This window comes from Anarrhichthys ocellatus, unplaced genomic scaffold (genome assembly GCF_004355925.1).
Source record: "Anarrhichthys ocellatus isolate YVR2014 unplaced genomic scaffold, GSC_Weel_1.0 scaffold79, whole genome shotgun sequence".
In the NCBI taxonomy this organism is placed as follows: Eukaryota; Metazoa; Chordata; class Actinopteri; order Perciformes; family Anarhichadidae; genus Anarrhichthys; species Anarrhichthys ocellatus.
The window spans coordinates 554,134-568,183 of record NW_022280109.1 but is presented as its reverse complement, the minus strand read 5'-3'; the positions used below and the strand labels follow the sequence as shown (position 1 = coordinate 568,183).

General features: G+C 41.7%; 1 protein-coding gene across 1 annotated transcript in view; it reads right to left on the bottom strand.

Annotated features, from left to right (window-relative positions):
• adam19a (ADAM metallopeptidase domain 19a) overlaps positions 1 to 14,050 on the bottom strand; it is a 167,843-nt gene that overhangs the window by 43,419 nt on the left and 110,374 nt on the right. Inside the window, exons 6-9 of the mRNA XM_031874263.1 lie at positions 4,773 to 4,956; positions 2,051 to 2,116; positions 1,369 to 1,440; positions 867 to 1,033 (exon numbers count right to left, since the gene is read on the bottom strand). Coding sequence (XP_031730123.1) covers positions 867 to 1,033; positions 1,369 to 1,440; positions 2,051 to 2,116; positions 4,773 to 4,956 — 489 coding nt within the window. The remainder of the gene's footprint in view (positions 1 to 866; positions 1,034 to 1,368; positions 1,441 to 2,050; positions 2,117 to 4,772; positions 4,957 to 14,050) is intronic.

Sequence of the window (14,050 nt, the reverse complement as noted above, 5' to 3'; positions counted from 1 at the left end):
AGGTTTATAGTTAGGGCTGGCTCAGGTTTATAGTTAGGGCTGGCTCAAGCTTGCCTCGGATCAGCCCCTAGATATACTGCTATAGGCCTAGATTGCTGGGGGACTTGCATACACTGAGCTTCTCTCTCCTTCTTTATTTTTTTCCCTTTTAACGTTTTTTTCTGGTTGAGAATTTTGCTGCTGTCATTAGTAGTCATAGTAGTAGTCATAGTCATAAGTCATATTTATTATTTCTGCTATTATTGCTATTACTGTTGTCATTCTATTATAGCTTTAGCTACTATTACTATTGTTATTAGTCCTATTCATATTATCCTAGCTGTTGTGCTTTTGTTGTTGTTGCTATTGTTGTTGTTGCTGTGCAACTCTCTCTCTCTCAGAACTCAACTGGTTGAAGTAGATGGCTGCCCACCCAGAGCCTGATTCTGCCCAAGGTTGCATGAAAAATTTCTTTATTTTTGTTGCTTTTCATGCATTTCTTGGTGAATCCTGTGTTGGGTGCAGGTGAAGGGTTTTTTCTGCTGTCGTGTGCAGGAAACTCCCCAGCTCCCATTTCTCTCTGTCTCTGTGTCTTAGTGGATCTCTGTTACTTTGCACAGCATTTTCAACACAGCATTGACCTTTTAAGTTGATACAGCAAACTTGTTGGCAAAAGCGAGAATTCTTTTTTTATTCTTTTTTCCTTTCAAACTGCAGGTGAGAAAGTGGGCTTTAACTATATTTTCTTCCAACTTAGAGTACATGTGTAACCACATAGTGTATTTAAAAGCTGGGTTCCGAGTACATGGCAGATCTGTGTCTGAACAATCTTTGTTACATGGCCGCTGAAGCTTAGGTGTGATTGTGTGTGAGTGTCCATTGCTCACGTCAGCAGCTGGGCGTTGTCGTGTTTCTTGCGGGACTTCAGCTTCTGTCTCCACTGGAGGAAGGACCAGAGGGTGGCGTTTGGCTCCTCGGTGACAATACACTGATCCCTATCGGTCCAAACCTCCAGGCCGATGAGAGGCACGCGGATGTTCAGAGCCCTGTAGAACTAAACACACAACAAAACAACTACAAATATGTTTCTGCACACACAGTCTTGTCTTGAGATCACAAAACACAGTGTGGTCACACGAGGCAATTTCCCCCCCAATCTCCCCTTAAGAGCTATTGAAGGACATCCTTGATTGAATCCCGATGAGGCTTCATACACCAGCAGATATTTGTGTACACTGTTCAATCAATAATTATGTATTTGGAACGTCAACAAACTTTAGAGTTGATTAGTAATAGATGACAACAAGATTTGCACCGACTGTACAACTAATCTATTATCTTGTTGAATGGAGAACTGCAGTCTGCAACAGCAGAACCCATCAGCCTTACCTTATCCACATAATTGGCAATTTCCATTATCCTCGCCTTGGTCTTTTCATAGTCCTTATTCTGCCGTTTAAACTGCGGGACGGGGAAGACAGGGGAGTATTAGTGTCATGGATGAGGTCAGCGATCAGAAAAATAAATAAAATGTGAGAGACGATTCCCTGCAGAGACTAATGACCCATGAAAACATAACTATAACCCAACTGGTGCTGCTCTACCACTTCTACCCCACTACATTATCATAATTATACCAATTACAGGAGTAGAGGACCACACTCTTATTGGTCACAATGTGCTGTTACCATGGCATTAATGTAGAAAACAAAACCCTAACTGGGTTTTATGAAGATGTAGCATGTCATCACTGCAGCTTAGTGCCTATTTAAAAGCCCTTCCACCTTTAGATTCCACCTAAATACATGCCATTAAGCAGACAAATCCTTCCGCCTCGTCTCCACATGCTTCCGCCTCGCTATGACTATCATCGGCTCAGAGCTCTAGGTATGAAAGAGCTCCATCAGCTGGAATGAGATAATTGTTTAAGATGTGGATCCTGTTTCCGTCCTGCTGCGTCATTTGATGGCTGACTGACGTCAGGGGCCCAAAGTGGCGCTCACGCTGATGAACGCAAAAATATTCTATTGTGGAGTTGGATGGGGTCGGTGAAGAGGTACTGTCAGCTTACCAGTGTGTTGTCAGCCACTATGTACAGCTCCATGTACTTGGTTGTACCCCAGACGTTCCTTTTAACCTGACAGTAGAGACAAAGGCGGGTAGGAACATGCACAAGACATCAGTATGATTCATTTGCTAGATTATACAACGCACTATACATATTTTGACTTTTTTTAAATGAATTGAGGAAAATTGATAAATAAAAGTTTTAGGATTGTCTCTGAGGGCATGTATTCATAGTGTCGTCATACTGCAGAGAAAAAACAATTCTGGGGGAAATACTGAATATATAAAATGTGGAATATGAAACACTGATGCAGGTGAGCAGGTAGCGGTGTCAGTATAGCATGTTATAAAACTGGATCAAATATTGCTACGGCACAGTCTGAAAGTGGTACATAAAGAGTGAAAAGCCTAGTAGCCTCCCAGCCATCTATGCTGTTGTGTTTATAAAGCTTTACGACTCCTTATATGCCTCCATCATTAGCTTTCCATCCTCCTAATAGTTGATTGCAGCAATTAGAGAAAGGCTCTGCTGTAATTAAAACCCATTGATTTACGTGGAGACTGGTGCCTCGGCTCGCTCTGGACTCAACACCAATATTGCGGATAGGCGGGGAATCAGTGGCACATATTCAACACATTCACACGTTGCATTGTTTGTTTGAGAGGCAAATAGTGGCGGAAGCCTTGGGACTCGGTCTGGAGCCTGCTGGTGGCTGGCACCTCTGCATAACAACCCAGGATTAATGGGTGGCAGTGGAGGGAATTGGGAGAGCCAAGTGGTCTGGTGCAGGAGGGAGGAAGATAGAGGACTAAGAGAAAAGGATGATGCCCTGGTGGAGGGCTGAGAGGGCTGTAGAGAAAGATGGTGATGATTAACAGTTTAAAGTGATTGAGAATGGAAACTGGAAAATGATCAATATGGGAAGAAATATGAGAAGGAAAACCAAAGAATGACTCCCAGCAGTGGAGACAAACGAAGGCAGAAGGGCCCACTGAGGAGCCCTTTTATCATCTATGGCTGCAGTTGAGCAAATTAGACTAGTGTTAAGTTCTTCTTCTCTATAAAATCACAGGAAATTGACTCATAGCCATGGCCTACACAGACCTGAAAAGCTAATTCAAGGCCATAATTCCCTCCATTTCCAGGTGGAGCGAGAGCAATTTTGCACCCTGAAATAGCACCGAGACCTATTCAATATTGTGTTTGCATAGGACAAAGACCATTAAACCTGCAGAGCCAAATGTTCTCATGTGCTTGGGGATTTTTGGGTAGTAAACCAAACCAAACATCGTGACTCAGTCCATCACATAAGAGGAAGTGAATGAATCACAACTGTTTTTGTGTCTTTTCAATGAAATTCTGTCTACACACAACAAAAGCTGAACGGTCCCACTCAAAGGTTGTGATGACTTGTGAAGATCCCAGACACACTGAGCACTGGGCTGTTTGGTATAGTGCAGCTGATGAGCTGAGGAGGAAGGAACAATTAAAAGAACACTTCACTCCAAAACAACAAACATTGTATATAGTACTCACATTTATGGGAGCATTTTCAGATTATCCTCCCTTGTAGGAAAGGCTTTGTTTGGCAAAAGCTGTGCGAACATTGTTGTGTTTGGATTTCCATGAGCCCACGACTGGATACAAGACACTTGAATAATGCAGCAAATGAATTTTAAGGTTTCCCAGATGTTTTATAACCTTTTTTGCTGTCTTTTGTTCATCCTCTGTCAAAGTCTGCTTGCACTGATATGCTTTTATTTTCTAGGCGTTGAGTAGTACATACATTTATATTGCTTTTGCGTGAACCATATCTTTAAGCTATGTATCTGACCATGGCATTGAGCTTGATAAGTTATGTTTCAGTCAGCCACCTCAAATGGCACTGTGCTATTGACATGTGAATATGTGTCTGGGAGCGTTTGGGGACGAGTCTCTGAACCCGTCGTTCTTTGTCAAGAACTCCCTTCTTCCCCGTGTTTGTCTTTGGATGCACAGAGTTGAAATTGTTATCGATCTTCTCGTCTGTGTTTGAGCAAGACAGTAAACACATTTCCCAGTTTGTTGACGGTTCCTTTAAAGCAGAGGTCTTCAACAGGGGGTCCGCAAAATTTTTGGTTGATTAGACAATTTTATTTCATTATTTTATTTTTTTAAAACATGAATGTGTCCATTATTTTAATAGTTCAGTATTGTATGCAAGATAACAGGTATGTTTATGCATGGCAGTGGCACTAATAGGACATCACTCATTTTTGTTTCCACATTTATGTTTAAAATGAAAACATCAATTTGAATAGCTTGTGTGATGATTATCATGCAATTGACAGACAATGTTGATATTGGCATTGGTATCAGTCGACAAGGTATGTTTATAAATGGCAGTGGCACGGCCTCCCTACTCACTGTACCTTGCACATGTTCAAAATAAAAACATGAATATATGGACCTGTGTATTATTTGAATAGCTTAGTATTGAATGCACAATAAAGAGGTATTCATGGTACTAGGCCCAGTTTAATATAAAACACAATTTCATACAATATATATAGTCGGGGGTCCCTGCTCCATCTCTCTATCAGTTTGGGGGTCCTTGGCCTGAAAAACGTTGAAGACCCCTGGTCTAAAGTGTCGAAGAGAAAATGATAGTATTGTCACACTGCAGTACTTATCTTTATATCAGGAAAACAACCTCATGATTGTGGTTGAAATGTGCGAGACTCACCCTTGAATGAACTTGTCTGAGCAGGTTGGAGATGTGGTTGGACTGAGTGGTGTGATGGCCGTGTCCACAGTGTCCACCTTTAATTGGCAGGTCCTCTGCACTCCACAGTGAATGGTATAGAGGTTCAACACCACTGATTGGCTCCAGGTAGTAGGTGTCACTGGAGTTCAAGGATATCAGGCCCCTGTGGGAAGGGAAATAGACAGGAAGGAGTAATTAGGGCTGGGTATCGTTAAAAAATGTACGATGCCAGTACAAATACCAGTACCCTTAAAGTGACGATACTAATAGAGTACTTCATTCAATACTCATCATGTGAATGTTTCCCCGCTGGCTAGCTGATCACACTGCCGCTCATACAGCGGTTATGGCTGATAACGACGTGTTAAATCTAAGAATGTGCGGAAGTGCAGTATTTACTGTAAACACAGAAATGTCCGTCACAGGAACAACTGTTTTCTAGGTTTTCTTGCATGTATTTTTTGATCACCCAGCGGATATTATAAATCCTAGCACGTTATAAAACAATTGAGATACATATTACATTAAACATATTATATCACCATTCCATATCAATAGAAAAACTATTGTAGCCTACAATTGCATTTCTAAATTCAAAAGATCTATAAGTGAACTGTCCTCTAAAGAGTTCTTGCTTGCATTCATCCATGTGTCACATGTTCCCCCATTACACTGACGTAATGCCACCTGTTCTGTATTTGTTTGGTTACCCGCTGTAGCTCCCCCCCCCCTTAGGCACTTTCAAATTGCTCTTCCAATGGGGTTTTTCTCTCAAAGGCTACAACAGAGCGAGGACACATTGCAGGGTGCAGCTGTGAATTTTCGCCAACTACCACTGCATGACTCAGGGAAGATTACAACTCATCATTCTTCCACTGGATTCCAACTCCTGCACTGAGCCCCTCCATGGACTGTGGACCGTGGATTGTGTGCTGTGCTCTCTTGTGTTGAATAGAGCAGATTGGGTTTCTGAGACAAAGACGTGTGGTGAACACTGTTAAATGTCTAACAATGTTTTGCAGAAAATGATTACACTATACAAGCAGTTAGCATTAACTTGCATTGTATTCCACGGATGTACTGACAACAAACGGATCCCTTCATGCAGAGATCGGTTGGATCTTTGGACGTGTTAAAACTACTTCTGTCACTTTTTGTGAGGGAAGACTGTCTGAAACTGTGAGCCGAAATTGTCTCCACTTGTACGATTCATTACGTCTTGGTCCTCTCTATGACGCCAGATTGTTGCCCCACCATTGAATGTAAATAAACACTTTTGCCTATACTTTGTAAAAACTAGTTAAACTCAGTAGGGGTGTAACGGTTCACAAAAGTCTCGGTTCGGTTTAATACGATACAGTGGTGCCACGGTTTGGTACGGCACGGTTCAATACAGCAAAAAAGCAGAAATGCCATCATAAAGTATGTTCTTTTGTTACTTGATGATGGATTCATTTGTGTACAGGAAGCTGCAGCAGCTCCTGTTTAGTCTTTAACACGTGGGCTGCTGTCAGAGATCAGAGAGAAGGTCACTCTCTCTGATCTTTGGAGGAGGCCAGAGATCCGCTGCACTGCCGTTGCTCTCTGAGATGCTACATTAATGACATCGGCCCATTTGTGTCGTTACAGTCAGGTAGCTTTGTGGAGTCCATGACTTCCAGCCATCTGTTGTCAGGGCAACAGCGGGAGCCTCGGACATTTGATTCTCTGTTTGGGCTTTTGTTTTCTTTTACAAAGCAGGAAGTATGGTCTGGAGAAATGGGCTCGTGAAGGAGTAGTGTCACAGGGCTCGAAAGCATTAAGCATGTTAGTACAGCCTGGTGTTCCACTCCAGAGTAGGTCTCATATCCACCGCTATAAATATAACAATCGCCGTGGTGGGTTGCCATGTTAACTCCAGAACATTATATTTCCCACAATTTAAGCTTCTGCATTTTCCAAATGCAATAGTATTATTCAAGCGTATTGTTCGGTTCGTAATGCGTACCAAACCGTGAGCCTCGTACCGAACGGTTCTATACGAATACGTGTATTGTTACACCCCTAATACTCAGGCTTTTGTAATAGTAAGCATGGCTACTTCAGCTGTCTCTATCTGTGTGATCCATCATATCAGTCCTCTGACAGTATCCTGCATTGCCTCTCTTGACACCATGTTTGTTGACAAGTCTGCCAGCTCCACCTAACCATTTTCTATACTGAGATCGAAATCAGGACAACTACCCCTTGTCTGCCAACTGGCATTCAACACAGGTCAAATATCTGTATAGGAATGGCTAGATGACACTGTAATTCTAATCATTTAAATATTGATAGGGTAAATCGAAAAAAAAGATAATATTAATGGGTGGATATTTTGTCACTCCAGTTGTTTTTTTTTGTTCTTACTTTTTATTTGAGGGATAATCCTGCTGTAACTTTGTGAACTACAGTTCCAATGATGGACATAAACAGGAAGTATAATGTTGCAATAGAGTCAGTTAGCTGTGGGCTACAACTTGATAGATGTGCAGACACAGGCTGTTGTCATTCACTGTGATACACTGTACTTATACCTACAAAACATTATGCACTATAATTCATATACAGTTGTGTGAAAAAGTGTTTGCCCCCTTCCTGATTTCTTATCTTTTTGCATGTTTGTCACACTTAAATGTTTCAGATCATCAAACAAATTTAAATATTAGACAAAGATAACACAAGTAAACACAAAATGCAGTTTTTAAATGAAGGTTTTTATTATTAAGGGGGAAAAAAAATCCAAACCTACATGGCCCTGTGTGAAAAAGTGATTGCCCCCCCCCTGTTAAAACATAAATTAACTGTGGTTTATCACATCTTTGGAAAGCTGAGTTCAATTTCTCTAGCCACACCCAGGCCTGATTACTGCCACACCTGTTCTCAATCAAGAAATCACTTAAATAGGACCTGCCTGACAAAGTGAGGTAGACCAAAAGATCCTCAAAAGCTAGACATCATGCTGCGATCCAAAGAAATTCAGGAACAAATGAGAAACAAAGTAATTGAGATCTATCAGTCTGGAAAAGGTTACAAAGCCATTTCTAAAGCTTTGGGACTCCAGCGAACCACAGTGAGAGCCATTATCCACAAATGGCGAAAACATGGAACAGTGGTGAACCTTCCCAGGAGTGGCCGGCCGACCAAAATTACCCCAAGAGCGCAGCGACGACTCATCCAAGAGGTCACAAAAGACCCCAGAACAACATCCAAAGAACTGCAGGCCTCACTTGCCTCAATTAAGGTCAGTGTTCATGACTCCACCATAAGAAAGAGACTGGGCAAAAATGGCCTGCATGGCAGAGTTCCAAGACGAAAACCACTGCTGAGCAAAAAGGACATAAAGGCTCGTCTCAGTTTTGCCAGAAAACATCTTGATGATCCCCAAGACATTTGGGAAAATACTCTGGACTGACGAGACAAAAGTTGAACTTTTTGGAAGGTGTATGTCCCATTACATCTGGCGTAAAAGTAACACGGCATTTCAGAAAAGGAACATCATACCAACAGTAAAATATGGTGGTGGTAGTGTGATGGTCTGGGGCTGTTTTGCTGCTTCAGGACCTGGAAGACTTGCTGTGGTAAATGGAACCATGAATTCTGCTGTCTACCAAAAAATCCTGAAGGAGAATATCCGGCCATCTGTTCGTGACCTCAAGCTGAAGCGCACTTGGGTTCTGCGGCAGGACAATGATCCAAAACACACCAGCAAGTCCACCTCTGAATGGCTTAAGAAAAACAAAATGCAGAGTTTGGAGTGGCCTAGTCAAAGTCCCGAACTGAATCCGATTGAGATGCTGTGGCATGACCTTAAAAAGGCGGTTCATGCTCGAAAACCCTCCAATGTGGCTGAATTACAACAATTCTGCAAAGATGAGTGGGCCAAGATTCCTCTACAGCGCTGTAAAAGACTCATTGCCAGTTATCGCAAACGCTTGATTGCAGTTGTTGCTGCTAAGGGTGGCCCAACCAGTTATTAGGTTTAGGGGGCAATCACTTTTTCACACAGGGCCATGTAGGTTTGGATTTTTTTTCCCCCTTAATAATAAAAACCTTCATTTAAAAACTGCATTTTGTGTTTACTTGTGTGATCTTTGTCTAATATTTAAATTTGTTTGATGATCTGAAACATTTAAGTGTGACAAACATGCAAAAAAATAAGAAATCAGGAAGGGGGCAAACACTTTTTCACACAACTTATATAACCCAGGCTATCGTGAGCTGCCTCCAAGGCAGCATTCACACCAAATCAGTGCATTGCAGCGAAAACGGCAGAACTCCCATTTGAATGTAGGTAGAGCGCAAATCAACTTATGGAGAAACGCAACCTGACATCACGCTGCGGTGGCCAATGAATGATCAAATGGGTCTACCAAAGGTGTGTCACTCAAATGGGCCAATTAAGTGACACAGCACAACCCTGCGCTAAACCTAAAGATATGTTTTTCAATTTTCAACTTTCACTTTCACAATATTGTGGGTGCAGTTTGGGCCGTCTGATAACACCCATTCTATAAGCTGTTAACAGAAAAGCCTGAATGATGAACAGTGCAGCCTAAAGACTTGTTTTCAAAGACAACGCAGAGCAGCAAAGAGAGGTCCCATTCTGCAACAATGACTGTCTGGGGAAGCATCCAAACTATGTGTGTAAGTGTGTATGAGACACAGAGGATCCATCTCGTCCTCAGACACATGCTTGTACTTCTATTCTTATGAAGATCTTCTACTGACTCCACCCCCTCACTAAACCCTCATCCATCAATACCAGATGGTGTCTGACCTCTGATAGGTGACTCTTCCCTTCTGACCCATAACCCTCTACCAGACTCCTAAAAGAAAAACTGCTCAGTAAAGATAACTATCGTGACATCTGAAGTTCACCATGACAGTGTAACCCTGCAAAAACTCAAAGAGAGCATCTAGAGCTCCCTAGGGGTACTGCAGGGGCTCCGCAAACTTTTTGGTTGATTAGACAATTTTAAAAAAAATTTTAAAAAAAAATTTTCTAGACATGAATGTGTCCATTATTTTAATAGTTCAGTATTGTATGAAAGATAACAGGTATCTTTATGCATGGCAGTGGCACTAATAGGCCATCACTCATTTTGGTTTCAACATTTGTTTAAAATAAAAACATCAGTTTGAATAGCTTGTGTGATGATTATCATGCAATTGACAGACAATGTTGATATTGGCATTGGTATCAGCTGACAAGGTGTGTTTATAAATGGCAGTGGCACGGCCTCCCTACTCACTGTACCTTGCACATGTTTAAAATAAAAACATGAATATATGAACCTGTGTATTATTTGAATAGCTTAGTATTGAATGCACAATAAAGAGGTATTCATGGTACTAGGCCCAGTATAATATAAAACACAATTTTATACAATATGTATAGTCGGGGGTCTCTGCTCCATCTCTCTATCAGTTTGGGGGTCCTTGGCCTGAAAAACATTGAAGACCCCTGGTCTAGAGGGTAAAAGTCCCCCGACCTCTGAGCTCTTTGTCACGGGATTTCACAGTTAGGACCCAATAGCAAGACCACAGGAGACAGAAGTTGGTATAAACAGGTTTTATTTAGCCTGAATAAAGATGACAGGAAGGTGTGGAGCCCGTGGTCCGACACCAGAGAGTAGGCAGATCGACGGTGTGAGTCCCGTGGCTCGACACCGGAGGGCTGGCAGCTTGACGGCGTGATGTCCCGTGGCTCGGCACCGGAGAGCTGGCAGCTTGACGGCGTGAGTAGTCCATTAACACAACAGAGGGCAGAGCGGCGGTGTGTAGTCCGTTAACACCACGGAGGCCAGAGCGGCGGTGAGTAGTCCGTAAACACAAAGGAGGGCACGGGGGATTCCCGGACAGACGGACACCGGAGGCAGGCGCGCGAGGCCGAAGATGCAACGGGGTTGAAGCGGGTGAAAGACGGTACGACCTGACAACCCCAGACTGCAGGACCAGAGTTTATATAGTGCCAGGGAAAGCGTTAGTGGGACCTGAGTCTGGTGTGTCAGCCTGCAGGAGGTAATCGGCTGGAGTGGCTGCAGCTGTGTGGCCATGGGAGGTGTCTGGTCTGACAGGGATCCTGACACTCTTAAAGGAAAGGAACAATACTCTGAGTTTCATCTTTCATTAAACTGAATTGAATAACAACAGACAACACATATCACAACATCCACAGTAACTTTTCAAAGCACATAAATACTTTTACTTTGTCCATTTGTGTGCACAGAATGGACAAAGATTTAAAGGGTAACTTCGGTATTTTTCAACCTGAACCCTACTTTTTCCATGTTTTTGTGTCAAAGTGACGAATGGGAACAACAATCTTTGAAATTGCTCCAGTATTGAGCGAGAGTGCTGCAGCTGGCAGCCACAAAAATGAGGTGCAATGTAATTTCTCGGGGCAATTCCTCACCGTCAATGTATGTCCATCAAAATTGCTTGTCTTTGCCACTGACATGCTCAGATTGAGAAGTATCTGACACATAGAAATAGAACAGGAGCAGAATGGACATGGTTTTTGGTTGTCATTTGACCAGTACAAAAGAAAATGGCCATTGTTGGTAGTTCTTATGGTGACAATATATGTCAGTGGGACCTTAAAGTGTTGTCTTAGTCCATTCTGCGAAGCGTGAAGGATCGTTAGACCCAGCGCTGCTGCTGGACACCTGCCCATTGTTCAGCTCACTTTCTGTCACCAGTGTAGCATTTAACAAAACCTAACCCTAACCCTTGCTAACTAGTCAGCTGCCCGCTGAGCTTATTAATTCCACCATACTTGAATGCTACACTGGTAAGAGGAAATAAGCCGTAGAAAGTTGTCCCTCTTCTGGTGATAGCAATGTGCTTTCCTACACTTTGTGTGTGGATGAAGCATCAAGTTGTTAGAACTGACTCATATACTCTGGCTCTCTACATTTCATAACTTTACTACTCCACTGCTGGTTTTATTCATTATTGCAAAACCTTTACGAATGTCCGTTAGTGGTTTAGTTGATACGGACGTTCTCCCCCTACAACAAGAATGTGTACCATTGAGTTGGAACATCAATGGTACACATAAACATGGTCGACGCTCTGACCAGCCTGCTACATTCATTTGAACGGGAATGTCCGTTCTACTCCCATTTTATTTCTATGGTTTGATAAAATGATGGAAAGACCCTACAGAGAACTGAAACATTTTATTGTCTCAAGAGTCCGTCTCAAGGAAAAGTAAGAGTTGACCGGTAGACGGTGGTGGAAACATGAGAGAGTTTAAGAGAGTACCAGTGTTATGTGAGTACGTTGTGTATAGAATATCTATACTCTATCTATTATCTATACTATTTTCAATGTCATGGCTGAATATTGATTCCGACAATGTGAAAGCAACACAAGATTTCAGCAAAGGTCTAACTGCCTCTGTTGTGGACGGCTATTCTCAGATCACTGATAGCCGTGACATCTGCACATTGTTTTGCTGTTTTCTGTCAGCTATTTGTCCGTCCACATGCCTCATCCTTCCTTTATAACGATACAGAAGTAAACCAGTGCTGTAGCTTATCTCTTGTCTCCCATTGGATGCTAGCTGAAGCTTTATGTAATATTTATGCACAAATGAACGGCTGACGACAAACTGGAATCCTCAGCACAGCTTTCTTCTCACTCATATTTGTTCTCCTAGCATCACCTCAGGCATCATTCCTGTAGTCTGGAAGCCTATGTTCTTCCTCTCCATAACGGTGAACAAATTTGATTTCAATAATCCATTTTCCAATATCAAAATGATCTTGTCATGGCAAAATACTTGAGTCACTTATTAATGTTAAGTGAAATAATTTGCCAAACTATCTCCATTTCAGTCTGTCTTTAGGCCGAAGCATAGCAGTGTTTCTGATGACTGAAACACTGTGCTGCTCTTTGTATTGATTGAATAAAGTCCTTTGGTTCAGTTGTCCACTCTCTGCTCGTCTCTCTTTAAGGTTACAGTTTCAAAGGGAGTTCCCCAGGGTTCTGTTCTTGGATCTATTCACTATTTTTATGAAACAATATAACCTCTTCATTGTATTGTTACTTCCATCTTTACGCAGATAACAGTCCTTTATTCCTGTGCCCCCACTCACAATCTGCAGAAACAGCTTTTTATTATTATTTATTGGTGTTGTTTTAATTGTTATAGCCATGTATTCTTCTTTTATTACTATTTTATATTAGTTGTGTCTACACATGTAACCTTTGGCACCATTGACAATGAGTACTCTCTCTCACAGTGTTTTCTGAGATCTTCAGTGATAACATAAAGATTCATAATAAGACAACCAAAAGTCTACAAAAACAACAGAAATAAGACCAGAGAAACGTTATCAACAAATAATTAATACAAAAGAATTGAGAGAGCCATTAGAAAAACAAGAGGAGATAGCTTTAAAGTGAATGAACGGATTTCACTGGGGCGCAGTTGCATTCCATTCAACCTGAAACAATCTAATGCTGAGTAGTGATTGGTTGGTGTAATCACAAGACTAAATGTGAGGGGAGATGTGAGGTGATCATACCTTCTTGTCAATGAGGAAGTCTTTGTATTGCAGAGTAATGACGAGTGTGAAATGAGTTATCAGTATAAAGTGTAGCACTGTGATCAACAGGGTTCAGCTGCTAATGTAACGATGGTGCAGTGACAGAACACAATACCTCTGTAATCAATTGCAGAAAGAAAAGATGACTGAGCAATAGTTTTACATTAACAAAAGACAGACAACCTTTGATTCTATACAGAAAGTATTTGTACGTGACTAAGCAAAGTGTTCATGGTGGGACAGTCAGAGGACTGGTGGATGTGAAGAATAACATGGGAGGGTCACTTTACAAATGCAATCTGATGCAATTACAATCAGCAACCGAATCCAAGTTATAAATCACTTTGGAAAAGTAATGAAATCGAATTACTTCTTGTTACTTTAGGATTACCTCAATAACTAATATGCAAATACAGACGAGAGAAAAGAAAAAGAAAAGGGGAACAACATGACTGTGCTCCTTCGCTGTGGTTCTATATGCATTAGAAGATTGTATGAAACATATTTCACCTTGTCTGTGAACTTGCTGTCAGAGTTGCTGTTTATTTCAGAGTAGACACAATAGACACAAAGAGAAAAACATTTGATGTGAGAGGAGTTGTGCTGCCATTGAGCTCATTCACACTGCTTTGGGCACAGCTGAGCTTGGAGCAATGCCTTTTGAGAAAATACAGTTTT